The sequence below is a fragment of the Carassius carassius genome, chromosome 31, assembly GCF_963082965.1.
Source record: "Carassius carassius chromosome 31, fCarCar2.1, whole genome shotgun sequence".
NCBI lineage: Eukaryota > Metazoa > Chordata > Actinopteri > Cypriniformes > Cyprinidae > Carassius > Carassius carassius.
This window is the reverse complement of record NC_081785.1, coordinates 24,054,523-24,079,911: the sequence shown is the minus strand read 5'-3', so window position 1 is coordinate 24,079,911 and position 25,389 is coordinate 24,054,523. Positions and strand designations below refer to the sequence as shown.

At 37.0% G+C, this 25,389-nt stretch overlaps 1 protein-coding gene across 1 annotated transcript in view; it reads right to left on the bottom strand.

Annotated features, from left to right (window-relative positions):
- The window catches only part of LOC132111808 (BRISC and BRCA1-A complex member 2-like), a 109,224-nt gene that overhangs the window by 54,119 nt on the left and 29,716 nt on the right, over positions 1 to 25,389 (bottom strand). Inside the window, exons 5-6 of the mRNA XM_059519413.1 lie at positions 11,223 to 11,417; positions 5,664 to 5,738 (exon numbers count right to left, since the gene is read on the bottom strand). Coding sequence (XP_059375396.1) covers positions 5,664 to 5,738; positions 11,223 to 11,417 — 270 coding nt within the window. The remainder of the gene's footprint in view (positions 1 to 5,663; positions 5,739 to 11,222; positions 11,418 to 25,389) is intronic.

The following is a 25,389-nucleotide window of genomic DNA, read 5'->3' as shown; positions in this document are numbered from 1 at the left end:
TCGCTATATATGACATGAAGGACAGAAATATAAAAAACTTTATCTAATAAATGTTTGACTGGACCTGTTGTTATTGTTGCACATTATTTTGGACTTGAATTTTGTATTAGTTTTAGCTTGATGCGTTCCCCATTTATTCAATTATATAGAAATTTTTATTTTTGCAACTCAAATGTGACAAATAAGCTCTTAACTTGAACAGACATTTTTATTTTATTATAATTGTATTTAATTTATTTTATTGTAAATGATTTGGTTTGTGATTTAAATTTGCTTTTCTACAAAGAACTCAAATTGATGAAATAAAAAGGTAGTTGTTCTGTCCATTTAAAGATTGTTTTTAAGACCAATGTTGCTGCACTGAGTAGCATTTAATAAATTCATTCATTCATATTGGATTGACAGTTCTGTGCTGAACTTAAAACTGGTTGAGTAAAACCTAAAGTACTGAAGCTGCACTGTAAAAAAAAATCAAAGGTTGAGAAAACTCAAAAACCTTCTGAAGCCGGCTGCCTTAAACTTTTAAGTTTTCTCAAATTTAGATTTTTTAAAGCAACTTCAATTATCAGGTTTTGTAAACTTATATTTCTAAATTATAAAATCTCCATATTTCTAGTCAACTAAACAAAATTGGAAGTTTACCTAATAGTTAACTTAATATATGATGTTGGTTAAACATGCACAAAAGTTTGTACAACTAACTGAGGTTTAAGTTGAGTAAACTCAAAAGAGCTGGTTGCCTTAAAATTTTAAGTTGGCTCGACTTATGACTTTGTTTTTTTACAGTGAAGGAGCAGTATTGGACACCGGTGTGTAAAGCCTTAATACCAAAAAATCTCAGTCTTTTATTAGCAATTACCTTGATTTCGACATTCATAAATTAATATACTGTTAGGGTCCCTACACTCTAAAGTAGTGTTGTCATGGTACCAAAATTTCAGTATTCGGTACCGATACCAGTGAAAATCCACGGTTCTCGGTATCAATTTCGGTACCATTTCAAAACACAAAAATATGCTAATTAAAAAAAAAAATTCTTTTTAGCACTAAAAATAAAACCAATGCCATTCTTTATACTTATTTACAATTGTGTTTAAAAGTTTTTCTACAAGTTATATAATTATGAAAAACAGTAAACAAGTTTCACCCAAATTTAATTTGTCTTTTAATTTATGAAATTTAAACACATTTTATTTTTGGTAAATAAAGGGGACTTGCTATTAAAATTAAAACATGGAAGAAATATTGTGATTTATTTCTTTAAAAAATAAAGTTTTATAAATTTTTTCAACAGTAGTAGCAGTATCACATACATTTTACTAAATAATATTAATATTTCTAGCACAACGCCTTTATGTAAAAATTAACTTTTAGGCCTAATGAATGCATATTTGTCATTTTAACTGAACTTAAGACTGGTGGTGATGCTTAAGATATTTTTGGTCATTGAGGGTTTCTGTAAAAAAAATAGTAATAGATCATATTAATTATTATTAAAAGATAATACTACTACTAATTCTACTATCATACTAATGTATATACAATGCACTATGAACTGATGAGCTGCTGGGTTCATGAATATTAATCACATTGTCTGCGTTCGGTCAAACTGATTTGCTGAAATCAAAACAGGGACGGTACTAGATCAGCGCCAGCCAATGAAATTGCCATTTGCGAATTAGCTCCGCCCACTACCGGAGAAACCGGTATGTGTTCTGCTTGTTCGAAAATGAATATGAATAATTCTAAATGAACTCCATTATTTTGACAGGAGAAGACAACAAAGAAGTTTACATTTAGCGTGTCGATTCAGCGTGGTAAGACTCTCGCTCTCTCTCTCTTTGCATGTGTGAGAAACAGCGCTATCAGTAAAGAGACGGTGAGTCGTGCGCCTTCACAAAGAGTTTACAGAGCATCAAATACAGGTGTGTTGTGCGTCCCTTGAGATGAACTGAAAAGTTCAGATCGCTTGAACTCTGAAGCTCAGATGCTGAAATTAATGACTTACATTTTTACATTTTTTTTGTACCGACTTGGTACCGAAGTACCGGGTCTTTTGACAACACTACTCTAAAGTACTTTTTCAACAGGCAACTGTAACTTTGTATATCTCCAAAATTCTGATTAAAGGCCCATTCACACTAAGCACGATAAATATAAAGATAAAGATAACGATAAAGATATAGTTCTAAAAATCGTTCTCAATATTAAAGAATAGTGGAGTCCACACCACAACTATAACGATAAAGGCAAAGAGAAACGATATCGTTGGAATCACTTTCAGAACGATTTTTTTTTTTCTGATGAACGATAAAAACATTGCCAACCAATCAGAATCAATCCTGCTGTAATGAGCTCGAGAATTTAAAGCACAGACAATATCGTTCGCTGGAGTGGACGCTAATATCATTATCTTTATAGTTATCTTTATAGATATCGTTCTTGGTGTGAACGGGCATTAACAGAGGTATATGCAAGCTTTGTTATTTGGATTTCAAGGTAACCAGAATATTACGTTAAAGGCCCCAATATACTCTCTTTCTGAGAAAGTTCTGGTTCATTCTTTGCATAAGGGTAAACAGAAGTTTAAAATAGCTGAGCAATAGTATACTGTTTGTGAACATTCCAAAGCTGCTCATGAGCAATGGGAGTGATTTGTGTATGTGTATTTAACTATATGCTGCGAGCTATCCTTTCAGAAACACAACTAAGACACAACAATAATATCAGTCATGAGAAAAGCAGTGAAAACAGCATCCGATCATAGGGACGTAGATATGATTGAGCCAATGTGCAGTTTGGCACAGAAGAAATTAAAGAAATTAAAGAAATGAAAAGATTTCCCATGTCAAACAAGCTAGAGCCCCAAAGCACATCCACCTATGAAGTAATGTTCATAGACCAATGGAAGTTTGAATGTGTCGACATGACGTCACACTTGTTCGTTCTTTATCAGACATTAAGCATTCACACGTGCATACATGTCTCATCTTAAACAAACCCCAGTTGACCTAATCAGTTGACACTTACTTCAAAATAATTATTCACTCAGACAGCAACACTCTTAAACAACATACAGATTTGATTTTCAACTGTAAACTGTTCAGTGCATTCCTTTGAACTTTTCTGGCTACTTTTCAGTGCCAACAAGGCAAATTTGGGTGCTAATTTACAGAGTTTTTTATTGTACAGAGGCAGACATTCCATTGGATTTCACAAGCACCTCTTACAGAGCTAAATCTGGTCGCCAGTTTTTCTGTGGAAAATGGTCAGTGCTTGAAGCCATCTATGGCAAATCACAACAAACACTGTTGAACAAAAAAAAAAAAAAACATCTCAGTAGAAGACACACAGCTTAAATCAACGCACTGAAGACAAAATAAAACGGACCTTACATTATAATAAAAGTTATCAAGGTCTTGATATATCAAGCTTCATGACAAATTAGCTGGGAATAATGACCACACAGTGATGACCTTACAGACGGCCGCTGACCTGTGACTAAAGTGAGTTTCAGTGGAATATGGTCTACTGGGAGTGAACTGTACATGTCTATGTATGAGTCTAGTGTACAGTACTGCTGAGGTACAGAAAGCTGAGACAGTGATGCTGATTATGGCTGCTATTTTCCGTATGTTTACCATCATTTCAGCTCTCTTGGGGAGGACAAACATGGCTCAGGCTGGAAAAGGCCATAGAGCAAGGGCCTCCCGAGGCCGTACACCCTCTCACGCACACATGGACACAAACATACACACGGTAGTGCAGGAGAGATGGGGAAACAGAAAAAGAAAAGAAAAAAACGGAGGGAAGGCAAGACACAGGGTGACTGGAGGGGGAGGCGAAAGAGAGAGGGCCTGCAGACACAACACAGCTCAGAGTTGATTGGGAGTGACAGGCTGCTGATTAGACAACTCGCAGCCTACACACACGCACAAACAAGAGCAGAGAAACGAACGTTTGCACGAGAGAGACCTACACTTTCATGCACTTTTACATGTAACATTTTGTGGAGACATTTTCATGCACTGATAAACAGATAAACATCCTTTCACCAAACAAATCAAAGAAATGGGGGTTTATGATCTTCCCTAAAGTGTGTATTAAAGCAGGGGTTTTCAAACTGTGGGTCGCGACCCACTTGTGGGTCACAGAATGGAACAAGGTGGGTCGCACAAAGTCACTTGGCTGCAGCTAAATTTGCGTTTCAATGACACACACACACACAGTTCAGTCTAGGGCTGCACGAAAGTGACGAGTGGGAACGGTGCGAGGCCGGTGGAGTGATTGGAATTGAGCGACACCTGCTCGACTCACCAGTCTCGAGAACCACGGAGGAGATCGGAAGGATACAAAAGAGGAGCGTCCGTCTCCCCGGCAACTCACTCCAGCCCACCGCCTCGAGCATCCTCCTTCGCCCTACTCGATGGCACTGCGGATTCACCTCAGTGCCGAGGGATCTTCGGCAGCGCGTCCCTCCTTCCTCCCAGGCTTCGGCACCAGTCTAACACATTAAAAACTTCTCAATCACGGGAAGGAGGAGGCGGGAACCGGGAACCCACTCGTCACAATGATATAGCCCACCAACATTAATAAGGACTGCAATATCCTTAGTGTGATTTTCGAATTGCAATTAAGTCCGCGTGCTTTGCGTGTTTTGAAGCGCGGGCGCGCACGAGTTGTAATAACAGTGAAGGTCTCAGAGCAATGTCATTAAAAGGTTCAATCGGTCCGCATTATTAAAAGAGAAAAACTTGCTCACTTCAATACACTATATTCCGCATGAGATTGCATACACCAGAAAACAAATGTTACGAAAACGGTTTCAGGTAGGCCATGTTCATTCATTTCTATCGTCCGTTTGAGCTCTGTGCACTTTTTTCGTTCGGGAAACGGTTTGTAAAAAGCATTTCACATGTACAGGGTGAGCAGTGCACAAACGCAGGGTTAATTGTAACACTACAAGATTTAAACATTTCCACATAACAAAATGCACAAAAAAATAATGCAATACTCCTTGACGTATCATCTCTTTTTAGAGAAAAATTTGCCAAAGTTCAGAAATCTTTTGAAGATATTGCTGAACATTAATTTAACCATTGCTAAAATAAATTTCTGCCTGAACTTAATGTCATCCAGTTTTTTTTTTTTTTGTTTATTTAAAACGAGACACATGTTTATTATTATTTTTTACCTATTTCACAATTATTTTAATCTCCAAACAGTTTTAGATAGTTCTGCTTTGCTTCTTATGCTTTTTCTAAAAAAAGTGTTGGATTGTGCTCCGTTCTCACCGACACACACGGAAGGATCGTGAATGCATTTTCTGCAACAAAACACAGCAGCGCAGATTACAGTTCACTGGAGTGAGCCTGTTTAACGTTTTTATGGACACTACATATTCTAAAGTCTGTAAACAAAAATTAAAACTTAAATATTAATAGTGATTTTTTTCAGGTGTAGGCCTACTCTAAAATAAAAAGTTTTTTTTTCTTAAATACTTCATTTCTGTCATCAAACTTTTAAGTAAGATTAGGCTTAAAGTAATATCAACCTTTTTTTTCCTCAAATATTGTGGTGGGTCATGAAATAGATTACACTTGTCTAGGTGGGTCGTGGAATGGAAAAGTTTGGGAACCACTGTATTAAAGGATGGATCTTACCTTGAGAAGATAGACGGGAATGTTGCTAAAATCCACAGGGAGTTTCAGAAGGAATCGAGCAGAAAACTCCCCTGTCTAGAAAAAAAGAAAAAGAAAAAAGCACATGAAGAGCATCAAATAGTGAACACACACACACACACACACACACACAAACACTCTGTAATTTTCCTCACACAGTAACCTAATTGTTAATGGAATAATTATGTCATTATTTCTCATCCTCATGTTGTACCAAACCCACTTGACTTTATTTACGCCATGGAACACAATAGTTCAGCAATTCTGAAGAATCGCCCTGATCACTCTTTTCCATCAAATTAAAAAAGCAGCATTAAAAACACCCATACCATATGTCTGACTGTTAGCCGTGTATTGGCCAGCAATGTGTCCATACTGCGGCCCGAGATGCTGGGATTGGCTCCAGCATCTGTACAATCCCACACAAGACAAACGGTTTGGAAAATGGATGGAAGACATATAATAGATTTTCCTAGTCTTCTGGGCCCAGTTGTTTAAGTTATCTGATCAGATTGCAGTTGTTCAAAAAATAATATTAGATCACATAATCCAGTCCAGTCTTGGTTTTGATCTGGATCAATGTATGTGGTTTTTAGTAAAACTGGGATTCCTTTGTTTCATACAGTCTGAATTACGCTGATCCCATCAGAAGGGTGGATTTCAGGAATCCAATCCAATATTGCTACGAAAACCTGGCACAAAAGTAAAATGGATTGCCTGATCCTGGATCCAAGTGTTTTCCAAATCTGGATATTCTAATTCAGATTCAAACTTTTGATCAACTGGGAGTCGAACGATTCAAAATTTATTTAGGCCATTATTCATTGATAATCTACAACATATAACCTTCAGCTGATGAAAGCAACTAATGCATCAGTAAGTGAGAAGAACCAAATTAATTCAATATGTGAAATAAACATCAGTCTTGTGAACTGGACCAACGATTAATTAAAATAATGTAGTATACATAATGAGTCACATAATGTAGAGCAGCTTTATAGCTAAATCTTTTATAATTTTGCAACATCTGTTACTGAACTGAATTGAATAACAACACTTTTAACTAATGACATACTGACCTTCTGTAGAGCTGCTTACAGCTGAATTGAACTTCATAATTTATCAACTTTTCACTATTATTGAACTGAACTGAATCAACACTGAGCTGAATTCTTCTGGAGAGCTGCTTTATAACTGAACTGAACTATTAATTTTGGGCTGAGTGAAGCTCATGCGCAAAACACGTGCGAGCAGCTGTGAGTGATGCTGATGGTATATAAATGCATCATCATTAATTCACAATGTACAAATTAAGCTTTTAATGTGATTTAAACTTTAAAAGTACATTAAAATAGAAACAACACAAAGTTCTTCAACATGGAAAGCAATAGAAATGTAGAAATATAGATAATTGTTTCATATTGGGCTCTGCACTTTGCAGGGCTGCAGGACTGCAGGACAGATCGGCATCCAAAAGCATGGTCACCATGTAACATTTTCCAGCTAACCAATTATTCCTCTAATAAATAAAGCTAATACCACACTTGTCATAATCAGAGTTTGTAATTTGTAAATAAATAATTGCTGGATTCAAAACACCAATTAGAAGGCGCTGTGACCGACACTGACGATACGCTTTCCCGGAGCATTCAATGATGTCACTAAATGGTGACGCCACAATAAGGACATTGTTCACAAGTTTCTAGATGCACCTAGGTTTTCAAGCTCTGGGACAAAATGGAATACTATAGCCTATGTAAGTAATAGGCCTAAAATAAAAATAATTTTTTTTTTTCATTTAAAAAAAAGCTAAACATATCTGACTTAAATAATTAAGCTAACAGATTTAAAACAGAAGTGTGGCACGGCACTCCATAAACAAGTTATACGGAAAGGAAAGGATGACAACTCACATTTTGTTTGCTTGCTTTATTTTATGAAATCACAAATCTTCTGTTTTTATTGTGAATGTGCAAAATAAAAGTAAAAACTTTTCATAGTTATATCTTAATCAAAAGATTTAGTTCTGTTTATTATGAAAAGTAAAATACAGTCAACCAAACGTATACTTAGCAAACACAGAACATTCCCCTAACGTTAGTTTTTGGTTTCCGTTTGGTTATTTTTCTGGGAACCAAATACTAATGTTAGAGAAACTTTATTTTTTGGTTATTTTTTTTGCAACCATAAAATAACTTATACAGAATGTTCCCTTATGGTTATTCTCAGATTATTTTTATAACCCTATAAATCTTTCCAATGAAAATGTTGCAGATGTTAATGTGTAGGCCTAATGACCTATACAGAGCCCTGAAATTTAATGCAGCATTTATTCAAATACAGAAATTAGATAAATCAAAACGCGATTTAAATTATAGTATTAAGCCAGGGTTAATCGTAGAGTGATAACAGAAATAAAAAAAAATTGTGGGTTTGTTTAATCTTCATTTACTGCGCGCCTCTGATCTGCACGTGCTTCACCAGCACACGCTTTCACCTGTCTTCCACAGAGAGCCGCGCGCTCGCAGAATAAAAAAAAAAAACGGTCATTTTTTGTTTTACTGGATGACTGACTCACTCATTTATCGACCTCTTTATTGAATGATTACATAAAATTAAAATATTTATGAGAGTAAATCTGATTTCAGTGAGACTTAAAATGCCTAACTGAAGAGAACATGATGTTAAGCGAGAGGTTTTTATTTACAGATCAAAAGAAGGTCCCGCTGCACAAACTGTAACTTAAACTTCAGTGGTAAGAATGAATGTACTGCTTTAAGTCAAGTAACTTTTTATTCTTTTATATACGTATATATATATATATATATATATATATATATATATATGAATAAATGTCTTATTTACTTAATTTTACTATACTGGGTCAAGAGTGTGCTGGATGAATACCGAAGTGCAGCGGGGTGATCATATCGGAGTAAAGAGGTTAGGGGAACGTTATAATAACTTTATGGAAACATTAGAATAACATTCTTGGAACCAAAAACTAACATTCTGGGAATATTATAATAATGTTTTGGGAATTTTAGACTAACATTCTAGGAACCAAAAACTAACGTTCTGGGAACGTTAAGAAAACATTCCTGGCTAACCAAAAACAAACCATAATAACGTTCTGGGAACCAAAACTAACATTCTGGGAAAGTTTTGGGAACCAAAAACTAACGTTCTGGGAATGTTCTGAGAACCAAAAATTGTTAACTGGGTAAAAGGATACACTGGTCAGTTTAAATAGATCGCAGCATACCGGTCCACAATGTCACAGACTAATGCACTGTGAATGTCAGATTTTTTTAAACAAATAGGCCTACCAGAACGGTAAAATTCATAATCTGACATTTTCCGGAACAGGATCCAGCAGGATCAAATTAAGTACACGTCATAATAATCACATGAAAATGTTTGATGTGAGCAACAGTGTGTTTTGCAGGAGCGCCAATGGAAGAGGTTCTCTGACTGCGCAGCACAGCCACACACGTTTGGGATAATTTTATTTTAAATGCCATAATGTCATTTGAAAACATTGTAATTGTATTTTAAAATACAACCACGAGCACCACGAAACCATTTAAAGAGGCGCATACAGCGGTCTCCGTGCCGGGAAAGGAAACCATCAACATGGTAAAATGATCTCAAGCATATGGCACTCTCTCTTCATTTAATTGAATGATAATAATAATCACATCCATTCATTTTATTATCCTGCTACTAGCATTTTAATCAGACTAAAACCCCTTTTATTTGGGTGAGAAAGGTTTTTTTTTTTTGAGTGGCTTTTGCACATCCTGTCATGCAACTGACTACATGCTGTTGCAATAGACATATTTTACAGCATTAAGGTAAACGATTAATCGATTAATTGATTGTTAATTTAAACGACAACATCCCTAACAGCAGTGAACACACACACTGTGAACACACACCCAGAGCAGTGGGCACCCATTTTTTGCTGCGGCACCCAGGAAGCAGTTGGGGGTCGTTGCATTGATCAAGGGCACCTCAGTCGTGGTATTGAAGGTGGGAGAGAGCACTGTACATTCACTCCTCCCACCCACAATCCCTGCTGGTACGAGACTCGAACCCACAACCTTTGGGTCATGAATCTGACTCTATTAGGCCACGACTTCCCTTATTTTTTTTTAAAGAGTTGCTCAATAAATAAATGTGATTTGACTTGACTGCTGTCAAATGATTCATTTACAAATCAGAAATCACTACTTCTGTGGCATTAAGAGCTAGGGTGTATATATTGCTTTTCAGTAAATAAAGGCTTAAATTAGTCTGTTCGTCACACAAATCTATTCCTTTAATTATATTTTTGTTAAAGGAACTATATTAATAGGACTTTGACTATATTTTTTTACTTTGTATTGTATGTCCCTTTCAATGTGGTGTGCATGTAAGGTTGGTACTGATGCATTGGCCAAGCCGCTCTTGTCAAGGTATGATTTTGATTAAATTTAAAATAGAAGTACAACACACAATGCCGTGCTCTCAGTGTTCACTTAAAGTTCTCTTCATATGTTCTCCAGAATAAGTATGCCATAGCTATATTCACTTTCAAATGAAATTCGCTGTATGACTCCTTGTTTACACTCATATATTATGCATTACTTAGGTTACATATTTTTAAAATTACACAAAAGTTTCCTAATCATAGACTGTTATCCCACAGACCACAGTTCACCACATCCCTTTAAAGACTAAAGCCCATGAAGCAACACACTCACGCCCACAGCCCAACACACTACACTCTTCCCAAAAACATGACCATATTACGGAACCCTCTGTGTGTCCATGTGTGAGGGAGTGTGTGTTCGTTTTTGAACCGGTTGTGCAATTCGCTTTAAACTTTATCAAAAACCCAATGCCTTGTGTGTGGATTCTGTGACATTGATGCTAGGATCACAACATCAAGTAGTGTGTGATTTTATCACACCACATACATAAAGTTGCTGGTTTAAACCCCAAATGGTACGAATGATTACCAGTTAACATTGTGCCCATGAATAAGGCTCCTAATTTCAGGTTGTTCCAAAAAAAGTATATATCTGCAATAAGAGAACTCCCTCTAGCACAGTAGATACTGTAAGAGTCAGCTAAATAACAAAGTACTGGTAATTAGAGAATAACACAGGTGGACTTTAAAATTTGAAAGAAGAGAGTTTTTACCACTTCAATCAATTAGTTTATGAAATTTCATTAAGAGAAGGTCAGTTTGCTTGAAGGAGAGCTAAGTGATCCAGTACTCCAAATATATGCTTTAGCTGGCAGTGTGATGTTTTATATATTCATTAACCATCTTGATAATTTGGGTAATTAAATACTTTCTTTTATCCATCCAGGGTGATTCCCTGCTTCTGGCCTAAGACACAGCCACACAGGAATAAGCTCCAGAATCCCCTTGACCCAAATAGTGGTTTGGAAAATAGATGGACCAATGGATGTTTATCACAAGCTCACTAATTTGAAACTTTGACTATTATATTAATGGAAATGCATAAGGCAATGCAGCACTGGTACCCAGCTGTTCTTGCGGCCAGCGTAGATCTCCATACTGCGCCCATAGTTGGGGTCTTCCAGCAGGCTACCATATTCAAAGAGCAGGCGGGAACTGTCACGAAGCCGCTGGCACTGGTACTGATGATACTGCTGCAACAGCTCTTTCACCAGCTGCAGGAGACACTCTGGTTTACTCGTGTCCCACGACACCAAGTGCTGCCGGAGGAGAGAAAGAGAGAGAGTGGGAGTCAGCATTTTATCACAAAAATAAGAAAAAATAGTTGATTGGGAAAACAGAAACATCTAGCACTTTTCAGCCCACTTTTAAAGATTTGAGTATTTATAGAAGTATCCAAACTTTTGAGCAAAATAAACTGAATAAAGGCTGCACGATAAATCGCATGCAATATTTAATGCGCATCTTGTCAGTAATGGCGGTTCTGTAATCAGCAGTAAATCTCCATCACCTGCGCACTTTCACATGGAGCAGCATTAACCACACAGAGCCGATTTTCACTGACAAGCTGTGCAAAACATGCGCAAAATATGATCTTATTTGTATTGTGCTGTTAAGCTGGGAGTGTCCTAGGCTTTTTCGCGCTGATGGCCAGCAGAGTCGGAGCAGAACTCCTGTCGGACAACATCTCCGGGACGCTTCGCTCAATATGACTAGTAAGCCAATTTTCAAATAACTACTATGAAGGCTTTTGTTCTACCCACTTAAATGATAGAAGTACTCACACTGTCCAATCTATTAAGATTGTGTCTGTTCCCCAAATAGTAAGGTCAACATATAAATTTAATGTAGAAAATCTTATCGTGATTAAACCAGAAAAATGTAAAATAAATGAACAAAAACTATTTTTAAAGTTTGGGCTCATAAACATTAGATCACTCACACCCAAAGCAATTATTGTAAATGAAATGATCACAGATAATAGTTTCGATGTACTCTGCTTGACTGAAAACTGGCTAAAACCAAATGATTATATTGGTCTAAATGAGTCTACTCATCCTAACTACTGTTATAAGCATGAGCCCCGTAAGACTGGTCGTGGGGGAGGTGTTGCAACAATATATAGGGATATTCTCAATGTTACCCAGAAAACAGGATACAGGTTTAACTCATTCAAAATACTTCTGCTTAATGTTACACTGTCAGTTATGCAAAATAAATATATTGTATCTCTTGCTCTGGCTAAAGTTTATAGACCAACAGGGACGTATAAAGAATTCCTAAAACAATTTGCAGATTTCCTCTCAGACCTTTTGGTAACAGTTGATAAAGTGTTAATTGTTGGAGATTTTAAAATTCACGTTGATAATACAAATGATGCATTAGGACTTGCGTTTACTGACCTAATAAACTCTTTTGGAGTCAAGCAAAATGTCACCGGGCCCTCTCATCATTTAATCATATACTAGATTTAATTATATCATATGGAATCGATGTAACTGATATATATATACTGTGGTGGTCTTCTGCGCCGCTCGGGTGGGTTTCTGTCTCGACCACACGGATGTGGTGGTCTTCTGTGCTGCCCTAGTGGTCTTCTGTCTCGACCGCACGGATGTGGTGGTCTTCTGCGCCACCCTGGTGGACTTCTGTCTCGACCGCACGGATGTGGTGGTCTTCTGTGTCGCCCTGGTGGGCTTCTGTCTCGACCGCACGGATGTGGTGGTCTTCCGCGCCACCCTGGTGGGCTTCTGTCTCGACCGCATGGATGTGATGGTCTTCTGCGCCGCCTTGGTGGGTGTCTGTCTCGACCGCATGGATGTGGTGGTCTTCTGTGCCGCCCGGGTGGGCTTCGGTCTCGACCGCACGGAGGTGGTGGTCTTCTGCGCTGCCCCGGTGGGCTTCTGTCTTGACCGCACGGATGTGGTGGACTTCTGCGCCGCCCTGGTGGGCTTCTGTCTCGACCGCAGGGCTCCAATTCCACCTTGCTCCTCTCTGGATTCCTGCCCTGTCGGTTCGGCCCTGGGGACTGAACGTTATGTCCTTCCTTCTTCTCTCTGTTTCCATCTATGGACCTGGCCCTCCATCCCTCCCCCTGATCCTCCGCCGGTCCACCTTCCTCCAGGGTTCCTTACTTTTGTTTTTCTCTCTGTTTCCCTCTATGGACCTGGTCCTCCATCCCTCCCCCTGATCCTCCGCCGGTACACCTCCCTCCTGGGCTCCTTGTTTTTGTTTTCTGCACTTCTTGTCTCTGTTTCCCCATTTTACCTGGCCCTCCGTCCCTCCCCCTGGTCCTCCGCCGCTCCATCTCCCTCCTGGTCTCTGTGTTCCTTGGTCTCTTCTTGGGTTCGGGTGGAGCATCTGGTAGCTGCTCCGTGGAGGAGGGGGTAATGTCAAGCTCCTGGTCTCTGTTTCCCTGAGTCTCCACTAGTGGTCTCACTTCCCCATAGGCACCTCACTGTAGGCACTACAATTTCCACAAAGCCTTGCCCCTTCATCACAGTAATTGCACTCCTGTTAATTGCACTCAGGCGTCTTCACTTGTTAGTCATTATCCTCCCTATATTAACCAGTCCTTTTCTGTTTTTCTGGATGGAGTCCTTTCATTCCGTCACCCAGTTTCCTCGCCAATTTAAAAAGGTTAGAGAAAAACATATTGTGCCATGGTATAACAGTAATACTCACTCTCTCAAGAGAGAAACTCGTAGTCTCGTAGTCAAATGGAGAAAAAATTTTTTTTTTGAAGTTTTTAGAATTGCGTGGAAAAACAGTATGTCCAGCTATAGACAGGTCCTAAAATCTGCCAGGGCTGAGCATATCCACAAACTCATTGAAAATAACCAAAGCAATCCAAGTTTTTATATAGCACAGATTCTAGATTAACAAATAACCAGACACCACCAATATTAAATATTCCATAAATGTTTAATAGTAATGACTTTCTGAATTTCTTCACTGATAAAATAGATAACATCAGAAATACAATAACAAATGTAGATTCTACAGTGTCTAATACTTCAGTTTCATCCATCGCACCCAAAGATAAACTGCAGTGCTTTACAACTATAGGACAGGAAGAGGTTTAGGACGTTCCAAAACCATTCAAGCTGGCGGTTATTAAGCCTCTTATTAAGAAACCACAACTAGATCTAGTGAACTGACAAATTATAGGCCCATTTCAAATCTTCCATTTATGTCTAAAATTTTTGAAAAAGTTGTGTCTGCTCAGTTGAGCTCCTTCCTGCAAAAATGGAATTTTATGAAGAATTTCAGTCAGATTTCATATACTACCATAGCACATAAAATGCACTTGTTTCATATTACAAATGACTTGCTTCTTGCTTCAGATCAAGGCTACATTTCATCGCTAGTTTTACTTTATCTTAGTGCTATGTTCGACACCATAGATCATTACATACTCATACATCGATTACAAAACTATACAGGTATTTAAGGACAGGCTTTAAGATGGTTTAGATCCTACCTGTCTGATCGCTACAACTTTGTTTATTTAAATGGGGAGTTATCTAATTTATTACCAGTAAAATATGGATGCCACAAGGATCTGTCCTAGGTCCTCTGTTATTTTCAATACATGTTGCCCCTTGGTAATATTATTAGAAAATACTGGATTAGTTTCCACTCTTATGCTGATGATACTCAGCTATATATCTCAACAAGACCAGAAGAAACTTAAAAATTATCTAAGCTAACAGAGGGTGTTAAAAATGTAAAAGATTGGATGACCAATAATTTTCTCCTATTAAATTCAGATAAGAGAGAGATATTACTTATTGGACCAAAAAACAGAAAACAGAATCTCGTAGATAACAGTTTGCAACTAGACGGATGTATTGTTTCTTCCTCTACAGTCAAAAATCTGGGTGTTATATTAGACAACAACTTGTCTTTTGAAAGCCATATTTCCCATGTTACAAAAACAGCATTCTTCCATCTTAAAAACGTGTTACCTGTTTCTGATGCAGAAAAGCTAGTTCATCTTCAATAAACAAGCTGAATGTAGTCCAAAATGCAGCTGCTAGAGTCCTTACCAGGTCAAGAAAATATGATCATATTACCCCAATTTTACAGTCTCTGCACTGGCTACCTATTAAGTTCTGTATCAGTTAAAAATATTATTAGTTACCTATAAGGCCCTAAATGGTTTAGCTCCTGCGTACCTAACTAGACTTCTACCACGCTACAATCCATCAAGCTCCCTAAGGTAACAAAACGCTGGACTTTTGGTAGTTTTAGGATAGTCCACTAAATGAGGTAGAGCTTTTTCACATTTGGCTCCCAAACTCTGGAATGGCCTTCCTGATAATGTTCGAGGTTCAGACACACTTTCACTGTTTAAATCTAGATTAAAGACATATTTTTGGTCAAGCATTCAAATAATGCATCTCATAATTTGGACTGCAGTTGTATCTGATCAAATGCGCATTATTATTCCTTAGCTTGAGTTAAACAAATTAATTTTACTTGGTTGGAACAGCAGCTACGCTAATTATGTCTCTATTTGTTTCTTTGTTTTGCCACGGGTAACTAGGATTTACACAAGCATCAGTCTGGATCCAGAACACCTAAGAAGAGATGGTGTCAACCCCTCAGAGGACCTCAGATGATACTAACCCTGAAACAACATACAGAACTAACAAATATTGCTACAGGTGTGATTGCATCATATAATAATTGCTGTTAACAGTGTTCATCGTCTGTTTGACTACGTCTTTAATTAATTTTTCCAAAAGTTTCTGCCATATGCACCTAAACTGACAGTCACCACTGATAAGCTACTACTAAATATTGTAGAAACGTAATTTTCTCTAAAGTTACTTTGCAATGATTTGTATCTTAAAAGGCCCTATACAAAAATATAAATAAAAATAATAATTATATATATATATATATATATATATATATATATATATATATATATATATATATATATAAATATAATTATTATTATTATTTTTATATATATATTTATATATATATATATATATATATATACACACACACACACATGCACCATGCTTTTGGCATATAACAATAAATAATTTCAGTATACAACATGTTGCTAAAACCTTAAACTAGCTTTATGAATCATCATGTTATCAAAAAATCCTCTTTGAATGATGCAAGTTTGATATGGAATACAGACTGTAAGTGTAGACTGCAGAAAAACTTCAGAGACTTTTAGAGATAAAAAAAAAAAAAAAAGAACCGAGGCAATTAAAGTCAGGTGGCAGTTTCTAAAGTGCTGAGTCGGGGCCTTATAACCCTTTATTGTCAAAATGTCAACTTGATGTGGTAGTTTCCGCCCTTTTGCACCCCCCCCCCCCAACCATCTTGAGGTGGCAACAACACAGGACATCCTGCACCGGCAGGGACTCTTTCATCTCCTAAGTTTATGCACACCAAGCACAGAAGCCAAAAGACGATGAATTTCAGCTCCATTTCTTGCTAAGGCAATGTGCCACAAAGCATGAAAAATTAAGCCACTGGAAAAGAGGAAACACTGTTCTCACACAGTTTTCAGATAAGACAGTACAAGACCTTGAGTCTGTGCCATATGTAATGCATGCAGGGAACAATGGTTTGGTAAGAAAACTAGATTTTTGAAGGTTTAGACAGCAACCGAGCGCAGACTATTTACAGTCTTTCTTACTGCAAACACAGTGCTATTAGGGAAAGAAGTGAGTTGAGTGGGTGTATGCCCAACACAGAGTTTGCATTGCCGTGTTCTTGCCCACTGCGTGAGCGGGAAAAGGCCTACATGCCAGCACGATCTACTTGCCTTTCCTCCTCTCCTCCTACAGGCTGATCTCATTTGCATAGGTGATCCCAATTTGCATGAGCTTCCCTGACTGGAGCAGTGCACAGGTATGCAAATTAAGAGTGAGGGGGCAAAAACCAAATTGCCACCTTTTCACAAAGTGTTCCACCATTCTTTTCACTGGCCTAATTCTACCCAACAGCCAGTTCTGTCTCCGAGGCCCAATTGCTTGTTGATGCGTGATATGTACACAAGTTGAAATAAAGTTTTAGTGACACAGACTGAAAATAAAATGCAGAAACTAAATTTTTGCAAGCAAGTAAATAAACATAACATGTATCTCGCTTAAAGAACAGCTCCTTGTCAAGGGTTAAGAATAAGACAAATAAGTATTCCTGTCATTGCGAGGCAAAAACAAACAGAGGCTGTGTTAAAATTAGTTTGTCAAACACAGTCTTGGATTTTTAAATGATGGCAATGCAATTTCAACTTGATTTTCATCGCTCACATGAATCCTTCCATCTACACGCCTGATTGAGTCACATACAAGCAGAAGAGAATAGAGGGGACAGGGCACGCCTTCTGTCTACTGAGGCACACATTACACAACTTATTAACAGCACAACCCACAGCATACGGCCGAGCTTGTTACATTTCTTGGATCAGATCAAAGCGTCTTTTCATCTTTAGTTAATGCAAAAGAAAGAAAAATGGAAAGGAAAGGAAAGATAAGAGATGAGTTCTTCACCCATGACAAAGAATGAGGGAATGATGATCAGGGAAATAGTGTTTCTAGGGCAATCGATTCAGGATGGTTTTTCTTTTTTTTCTTTTTTTTTCAGTAATGGTAAACTGGTTGGAGCCTTGCAAATTTGTTACCACACATGCTTTGATACATGATACACTGGTGCTCAAAAAGGCAACATCAGCTTGAATCCAGCTCGTGACATTTCTAGTTCCTGTTCCTTCAGTTATTTCCTGTCCTTGATGCACAACCCTCTGAAACTTTTTAAAATAAAATAAAACAAAATTAAATTAAATATTCAAACATTTGCCCCATTACAGTATGAAATATATTTTTTGCATATATGTGTGTGTATGAGTGTGTGTGTCTGTCTAGTTTTTGTACAAAAAATTTAGAAAACAAAAAATGGGGTGGGACGACTTAAAAAGTCCTTCAAATTGATCGTCAGAATTTCTGCAAAATTCAGTTTCATGTTGACTTTAAGAAACACTCCAAAATGTTTTGAGTCATGGGCTAAATAGTTATCTCTCCCATCCTGGTTAAGAATTACAACACCCTAAGAACTGTTCCACTGTTACAGAATTTCAAATTCTTTACAGGATCAAGGGGTCATGAGAAAGTCAACTTTTCCACATACGAGGAGTGGTTTTCTGGATAATGTCTTAACTCTTTACTTTAAAAGTGAGATGACTTCATTGCCCAGCATCACTCCCCTTGGTAGGGAGTAAGACGTGTGTGAAACAGTTATTAGACTGCCATTATTCATCACATTAATACAGGGTGGATTTCTGCTATGGTAAATCACAACAAGAGCATAACATCCAGACACAAAACAGTCAGATCCATATTTACAGGGTCTTGATTTAATTTAAGATTAACAAGAACATTTTTGTTACAATGTCATTTCAGCCTAGACACACAAAGTGATTCTCCATTAACAAATACTGTGAACTGAACACTGAACACTCAACCTTGGTAACCAAGGGACTGTCCAAGATGGCGCACTTGAAGAGGATGCCCTAGCTAATATCTAAAAAATCTATGACTATAGCGGTTTTATTTCTTATTTTAAAATTCAGATTGATGCTCACAATTGTTTACCATTGGCTTTTGCAAAGTCTCCAATGTTGTGGATTTTACAGCAGATATCTCAACAGTCTATGGATCATTGCGTCACCAAAATATGGACTTGGAGAACTGAAAAACATCTGCAGCACTCCAAAAATATTACAATGATTATTTAGGAAAAGCCTTCACAATGTAATAAAAAAAAGAAGAAAAAAAATTAACTAAAGGAACAGATAAACCTGCATAAATACTTAAAATGACAGCAGCCGAATATACTGTACCTGCTGGCTTTAATGTTAACCAAACAACAAAATACAAAAAGAGAATCGCTCTTAACTTATTTTTATTTTTTATTTTATTTTTGGAGCATTAGTAAGGATCAATGTAAGTTCAATGTAAATCTGATACAGTGCTTTATTTGACATTTGATTATTTTATAAAATTTCAGTTTTTCTTACTTGAACACTACTGTTAGACTGACCTACTGTACATGAAAAACGTAAAGCACTGTTTATTCCATGTGTATCTTTTTTTCTATTTTATGCATTTGTCCTTTGTAATTTGTTATTTCTTCTGAATTATGATAGGCTAGAATTATTTCATTTATTAGTATCAAGAATTGGCAAATAAAGTTAAAAACTTTTAAGATTTTGGTTATAAAACACACTTTAAAAATACAGAATCAAATAATTCATCCAAATCAAATTAAAAGTGCTGTCTACCCAAAGATTCACACCCTAGATTAAACAGTTGTTTAAAGTATGTTTTTTTATCCATTAAGTGTAACATAATACTAGAATCTGTAGCATGATAAGAGAATCACAAGAAAGCCAAAAAGCATTCTGACTTTACCACGTCATTGTTTTTTGAAAGAATTCTGAATGACATCATTTTATAAGAGAAGCATGACAGTTGTGTGAAGTATAACCTCTCATTTGACTGCTTTTCACAAATACTGAGTATAAATGACCCCAGAAAACATCTGAGGCATTCAGCAGCTAAATCCATGCAAGAAACCAGCTATGAGCCAGCTGATGACGACATAACCACAGTAGTTCACATACACAAGCCGTCTCCTTTAGCCATTTTATCAGTCATTGCTCTATTTTAAGATCTATCTGTTCTGAGATCTCGAGGGTCAAATGTCAGAGTTATCTGAATGCCACATCAACAAGAAGAGTTAAGCACTGAATGGTTAGAAAAGATGACAATAACAGTCCGGTTTCTCAGTCCGACCTCTGTCCGTCTGGCCACTTTTCTTTACAGCTCTCTATAGATCAGTCTGAGCAAGAAAAAAGATGCCATTGTTTTGGAGAGGGAAGGGCTCATCCTTTTTGCCAGGAGAGGAAGCTGGGGCAGAGGCAGGACGCTTACACCAGCAATGACCTCATCATCCTGGGTTGTCTACGGTTACCAGCAACAACAGGATTCCGGTAAGTAGTGGGCGACAGAAAACAAGTTGGATATTGTTTAGGTACGTTTTAGGATGAAGCAATGAACAGCCCGAGGAGAGCTGAGGATGAAGAAAAAAACGAAGGAAAGCTGACTTGAGGAATGTGCTGTGTCAGAGGAACTGTGTTTGGACTTACCAGGGCCCCCAGAGAGTCTCTGTCACTTTGTGCTCCCTGGACAATACAATCGAGACAGCAGAATGCTAGATACGTGCCATAAAACAAAAGGCCAATGCAGGTACAGTGATGCAATATTTACACTTTTTCTGAGTCACTGCAAGTCCTGTCTGCCTGGAAACCATTTCTTACTCAGAGAGAGGACAATGCAATCTTCATTGTGTAACATCTCATCATTACACACATCGCACAAAAATGTACCTCATGGTTATAAAGAGAGAGAGAGAGAGAGAGAGAGAGAGAGTGTAAAAGGTGTTTAAAATCAATTGGTTTTCAATGAATGACATCCTCATTGTAGAATCAACATAATATGATTATGATGTTTATGGTAAGAGACAACTTAAAAATGCAAAGGCAAAACCTTTTAATTGGTTAATGGTGAAAAGCTGTAATAGGACGCGTGTGACGTAGGTGCAAACACTTTATTATGTGCACTTTAACACTTTATTACACATAATACGTGTAGACTCGCATGCGCAAACAGAGCTAGAGCAAGATGAGCATTTGTGGTTAAAAAGTATATAAATGTTTGTTGTTTTAAAAAAAAAAAGAGCATTTCAACCGTTTTCATTTTATTTTTTCAACTGAAGAAAGACATGAACATCTTGGATGACATGGGGGTGAGTAAATTATCAGGAAATTTTTATTTGAAACTAACTTTAACAGATTTACATTTTTAAAACTCAATTTAATTTACTTAAATTTGCCTTTTGCTAATTCGGTTTTTCTGAATTAATATGTAGCTTGACACTTTACTATGTTGAATTTAATGCACTGGGGCACACTGACAAAAAGAGGTTAAAATAATAATAATAATAATAGTAAACATATTTTATCTGTTCTGCAGATCTTTATGGAGTCTTTTTGTTTCACTGTTATGCGGCCACACTGGGAGCATTTTAAGAGGGCAGTGCGAGTTCCTGTAAGCTGATCTGTCACAGCTGGGCCAAGGATGATGTGCCGTGGGCGTGACGCCTCCAGGTTCAGTAACGCCTGAGAGGCACACCCAGTCCTCCTCACCTTCAGAGCAAACCTCCCACACACATGCATGCACACACACGCACACACACACAAACAGAAAAAGCTATAATAATGCATCAGTCACACTCACAACAAAATCTTTTGGTGAGCAAATTAAACTATGTACATTTGTTGATAAAACCTCTGTTTTGGACTTTCTGTATTGAGTATTTTGATGCCTTTTGCAACTAGTTTATAACTTTCGCAAATAGAAACAGGCACAAAACAAGAGAGAAAATGTAATGTAAGGTCTTGAGGCTCTTTAATAATTATTTCTATTTCCAAACTGCTTCTCCAAAAGTCTATAAGAAGAGCTGTCATCTGAAATTCAGAGATAATTTTTTTAGGGTACAGCTAATATTTAAGCACCTTAATAAAATGTTTTGTGCCGCTGGCAATCAGCCCCAATAAATAGCAACAAACTTGAGCATAAAATTAAAAAGAGGAAAAATATTTTGAGTATTAAATTAATCTGAGCTAGCGTCTAATTTGAGTGTGGGCAAGTGTTCAGTTTTCCTTCTGAAGAGTGTCTAAAGAGTGCCAAGTTTAAGATCATACTAAATTGATTTTGTCATATGTCCAGAATGTTCTCCTAACATGAACATGATGCTTCAAATAAAAAAGAGAAGGCACTTATCACAAAAAGGGTAAAAAATAGGCTTTAAAACTCTACAGAAAAGTATGTATTTTTCCCAAGCGACAACCTTCCGGTCTCTCTCTTGAAACCAACACGGAAGTGACTTAAACTGCAATTCATCAATTGGCCAATTAAGACTGGCTCCAAAAGGGAGTCAATCCCATAGACTCCCCCATGTTAAAATGCCCAAGTGGTTTTGGTCTATATGGCTAATTTTGCCCTTCATGACAACTGTGAGGGGTGTATTTTTTTTTTATAACTCATCCGTTTAAATTATATTAAGCCTTAAAGGCCAATTGAGTGACAGGTGGATTGCAGCTGCTGTCACCACCGTCAAGCTAGGTGGGCGTGGTTTCAGCAACCATCTCCACCCACAGTCTCTTAGCCCATTTTCGATTATCCAAGAGAGATGCACTGCCAAGATGGCGATGGTCTGCTCCGCCCACTTTAGGCTTCAAAAATGAAACCTATGGATGAGTTTTTTTTTTTTTTTACAGTCTATGCTTTTTCCCAACAAAGTCAAAACAGGTGCCTAACCTTCAGAAACTGACCTGTCTTACTTTGAATTTATTAAAAACCTGATTTATATAATTGTCCTTTCCTATCAATATATATTTATATAATAACAATACATTATTATATTAAATTAACAGAATACAATATACAAACTTTAAGAATAAATAAATTAAATTTAAGCCAGAATGAGTAACAGGGTTACAAAATTAAAATACATCTATTTTATACTAATGACCGAACAGGGAAGAGAATTTCCCAAATGAAAAAAATAAAATATATTGGCATGACATTGCCATTTATTCATAAATATACAAAATATATACTCCTAAACAAAGCATCACCACTGGATCACAATGATATTGTGAACCACACACACAAAGATATTTCTGTTTCTGTCAATAGCTTGCCAGTAATAGCCGCATTAACTTTGGGATTTGCTTCAAGAGAACAGGAAGGAAAAGGAAATGGTGGTTAAGTGTGCCCAGGTTTGCCTTCCTCTGTATATGGTTATCCTGCACTGTATTGTTGTGTAACGAGACATAAGGTGTTCCTTCAGCAGGAGGTAAAAGCAGATTCTATTCTAACATGACTTTTTATTGCATCCACCATAGATCCTTAAATTCTGCATTTCCTTTCCCATGACTAAGTGTAATGTCTTGTGTGAACTATGTGTTTTTTCCACCTGGAATTGATTCAGGGTATATATATTTTTTTTTTCTGGTAGACATTTCAGAAAATTAGCTCTTTACAACCTAATCTTTGTTGTAAATAAGAGGTTTCCAGGTTTCAGGCCTTGTTTCAGCTATATTATATTACTTATTTAATTCTCTGCAACTGGGGCAAATCAAACAAAGCCAGTCAGATAAAGTTTAGAAGAATAAAACAATGCATCTCAATAAGTTTATCAGAATCATCCATCACTAAATTAGAAAGAGATGACAGGGTGTACATTAAAACTTCTGTATCCAGCCACTGGTCACCTCTGGTTGTTCCCAAAATCTCCCTGGCCGATAAACTTCCCGGCAGTTTCCTGGTCAGTATAAACGGTGTATTCAAGCCATGGAAAATACAACCCCTCCTACCTCTCTATTGTCAATGCTTCATCCTTCCCATAACGCCAAGTGAATCGTAAAAAAAAACAGAACTGCCAGGGTGATTGCCAGAATAGGCCTAAAAAAACTTGAAGGGAATTCCGGGAGACCAATGAAATATCCCTCCATGGGCATTGATGGGATTATGTATCCAGAGAAAGGGAGAGGGGCAAATGACAGGCACTTTAATCAATAACATAAGACTAATCCATACAAAGATGACACAATATCCAATTATTGTAACCCTATAACACTAACCCTCCTTAAATTCATTAAGCTACTACATCATTAGAAGTTAAGCTTACACTATCTACACAAAAGTAAAAAATGTAAATAGATACTCCACCAATTTAGTTTAGCAAATTAGCTCAAAAGGGAAATGTATAAAAATAGTTACAATTAATTATAATTTAATGGTTAGTTCACCCGAAAATGAAAATTAGCCCATAAATTACTTACCCTGAATGCATCCAAGTTGTACATGGCTTTCTTCTTTCAGACATATCCAGTCAGAGTTATATTAAAAAGCGTCTTTGATCTGTCAAGCTGTTTAACTGCACTCAGTGGGTGTTGCAGTGCATCAGTCAAGAAATGAAATAAAAAGCGCCCATCCATAAAAAAAAAAAGTGTCTTACATGGCTCCGGGGGGTGTACAAAGGCCTACTGTAGTGAATTGATGCCGTTTTGTAAGAAGAATATCCATATTCAAAACGTAATACTCAATTTAATGTAGCTAGTGCCCACTTCATACGTCATAAGTTTTTATAGTTTTTTTTTAATTATTAAGTTTTAAATATGGTTATTTTTCTTACAAAAACACATCAATTCGCTACAGGAGGACTTTGTTCACCCCCCGGAGCTGTGTGAGACACTTTTTATTAAGGATGGGTGCTTTTTATTTCACTTGTTTGGACTGATACACTGCAACAACCACTGAGTGACATTAAACAACTTGAAAGATCAAAGACAATGTTTTTATATAACTCTGACTGTATCCATCTGAAAGAAGAAAGTCATATATAACTAGGATGACTTGAGGGTGAGTAATTTATGGGCTAATTTTCATTTTTGGGTGAATTAACCCTCTAATTGCAAGTATTTACATCAGCTGTAAGTAGTAAATGCAGCAAAATTAATCTTACCATCAACTAATCTGTTCGTCCAGCAATCATTCAGTGTAATTTCATATTTAACTATTAAAGATATGTGACTTTCGTAGCCACAGAAAATAACTTTCTTACAGTACTTGTGCAGTAGAGCTTGTAACAAGATTGGATCATAAAGGGACTATCCACAAACAGCGACAGAATCACAAACTCATGTAATTTGTGCACAAAAGTTTTATGAACTTTATTAACTCATTTTATAAACACTAACACATACAGTGCACAGCTTAAATGAGTACACCCCCTCTAAAACATAACAAATTCAGCAATTACTTATTACTTAGAAGACATGTGAGGGTTCTTTGGAGATATAATGTTCAAACAAAGCTGCTTGATCAATTACCAAAGACGAATGTCAAAATTATTCAGCAAAATAGGATTGTCTTATCAAAGTGATCAAATTTTGTGATGCAAAAATGAGTACACCCTCCTGAAAGTTACTAAATTTTTTTTTTTAAGTGTACAGGTTTAAGGCTATTTTTGATCAACAGGTAAGTATAGAACTAAAACTTTTAAAGACAAGTAATTTCCTGACATGTAAAGTTGCAAAGACTAATGTCTCCAAAATCCAAAGAGATA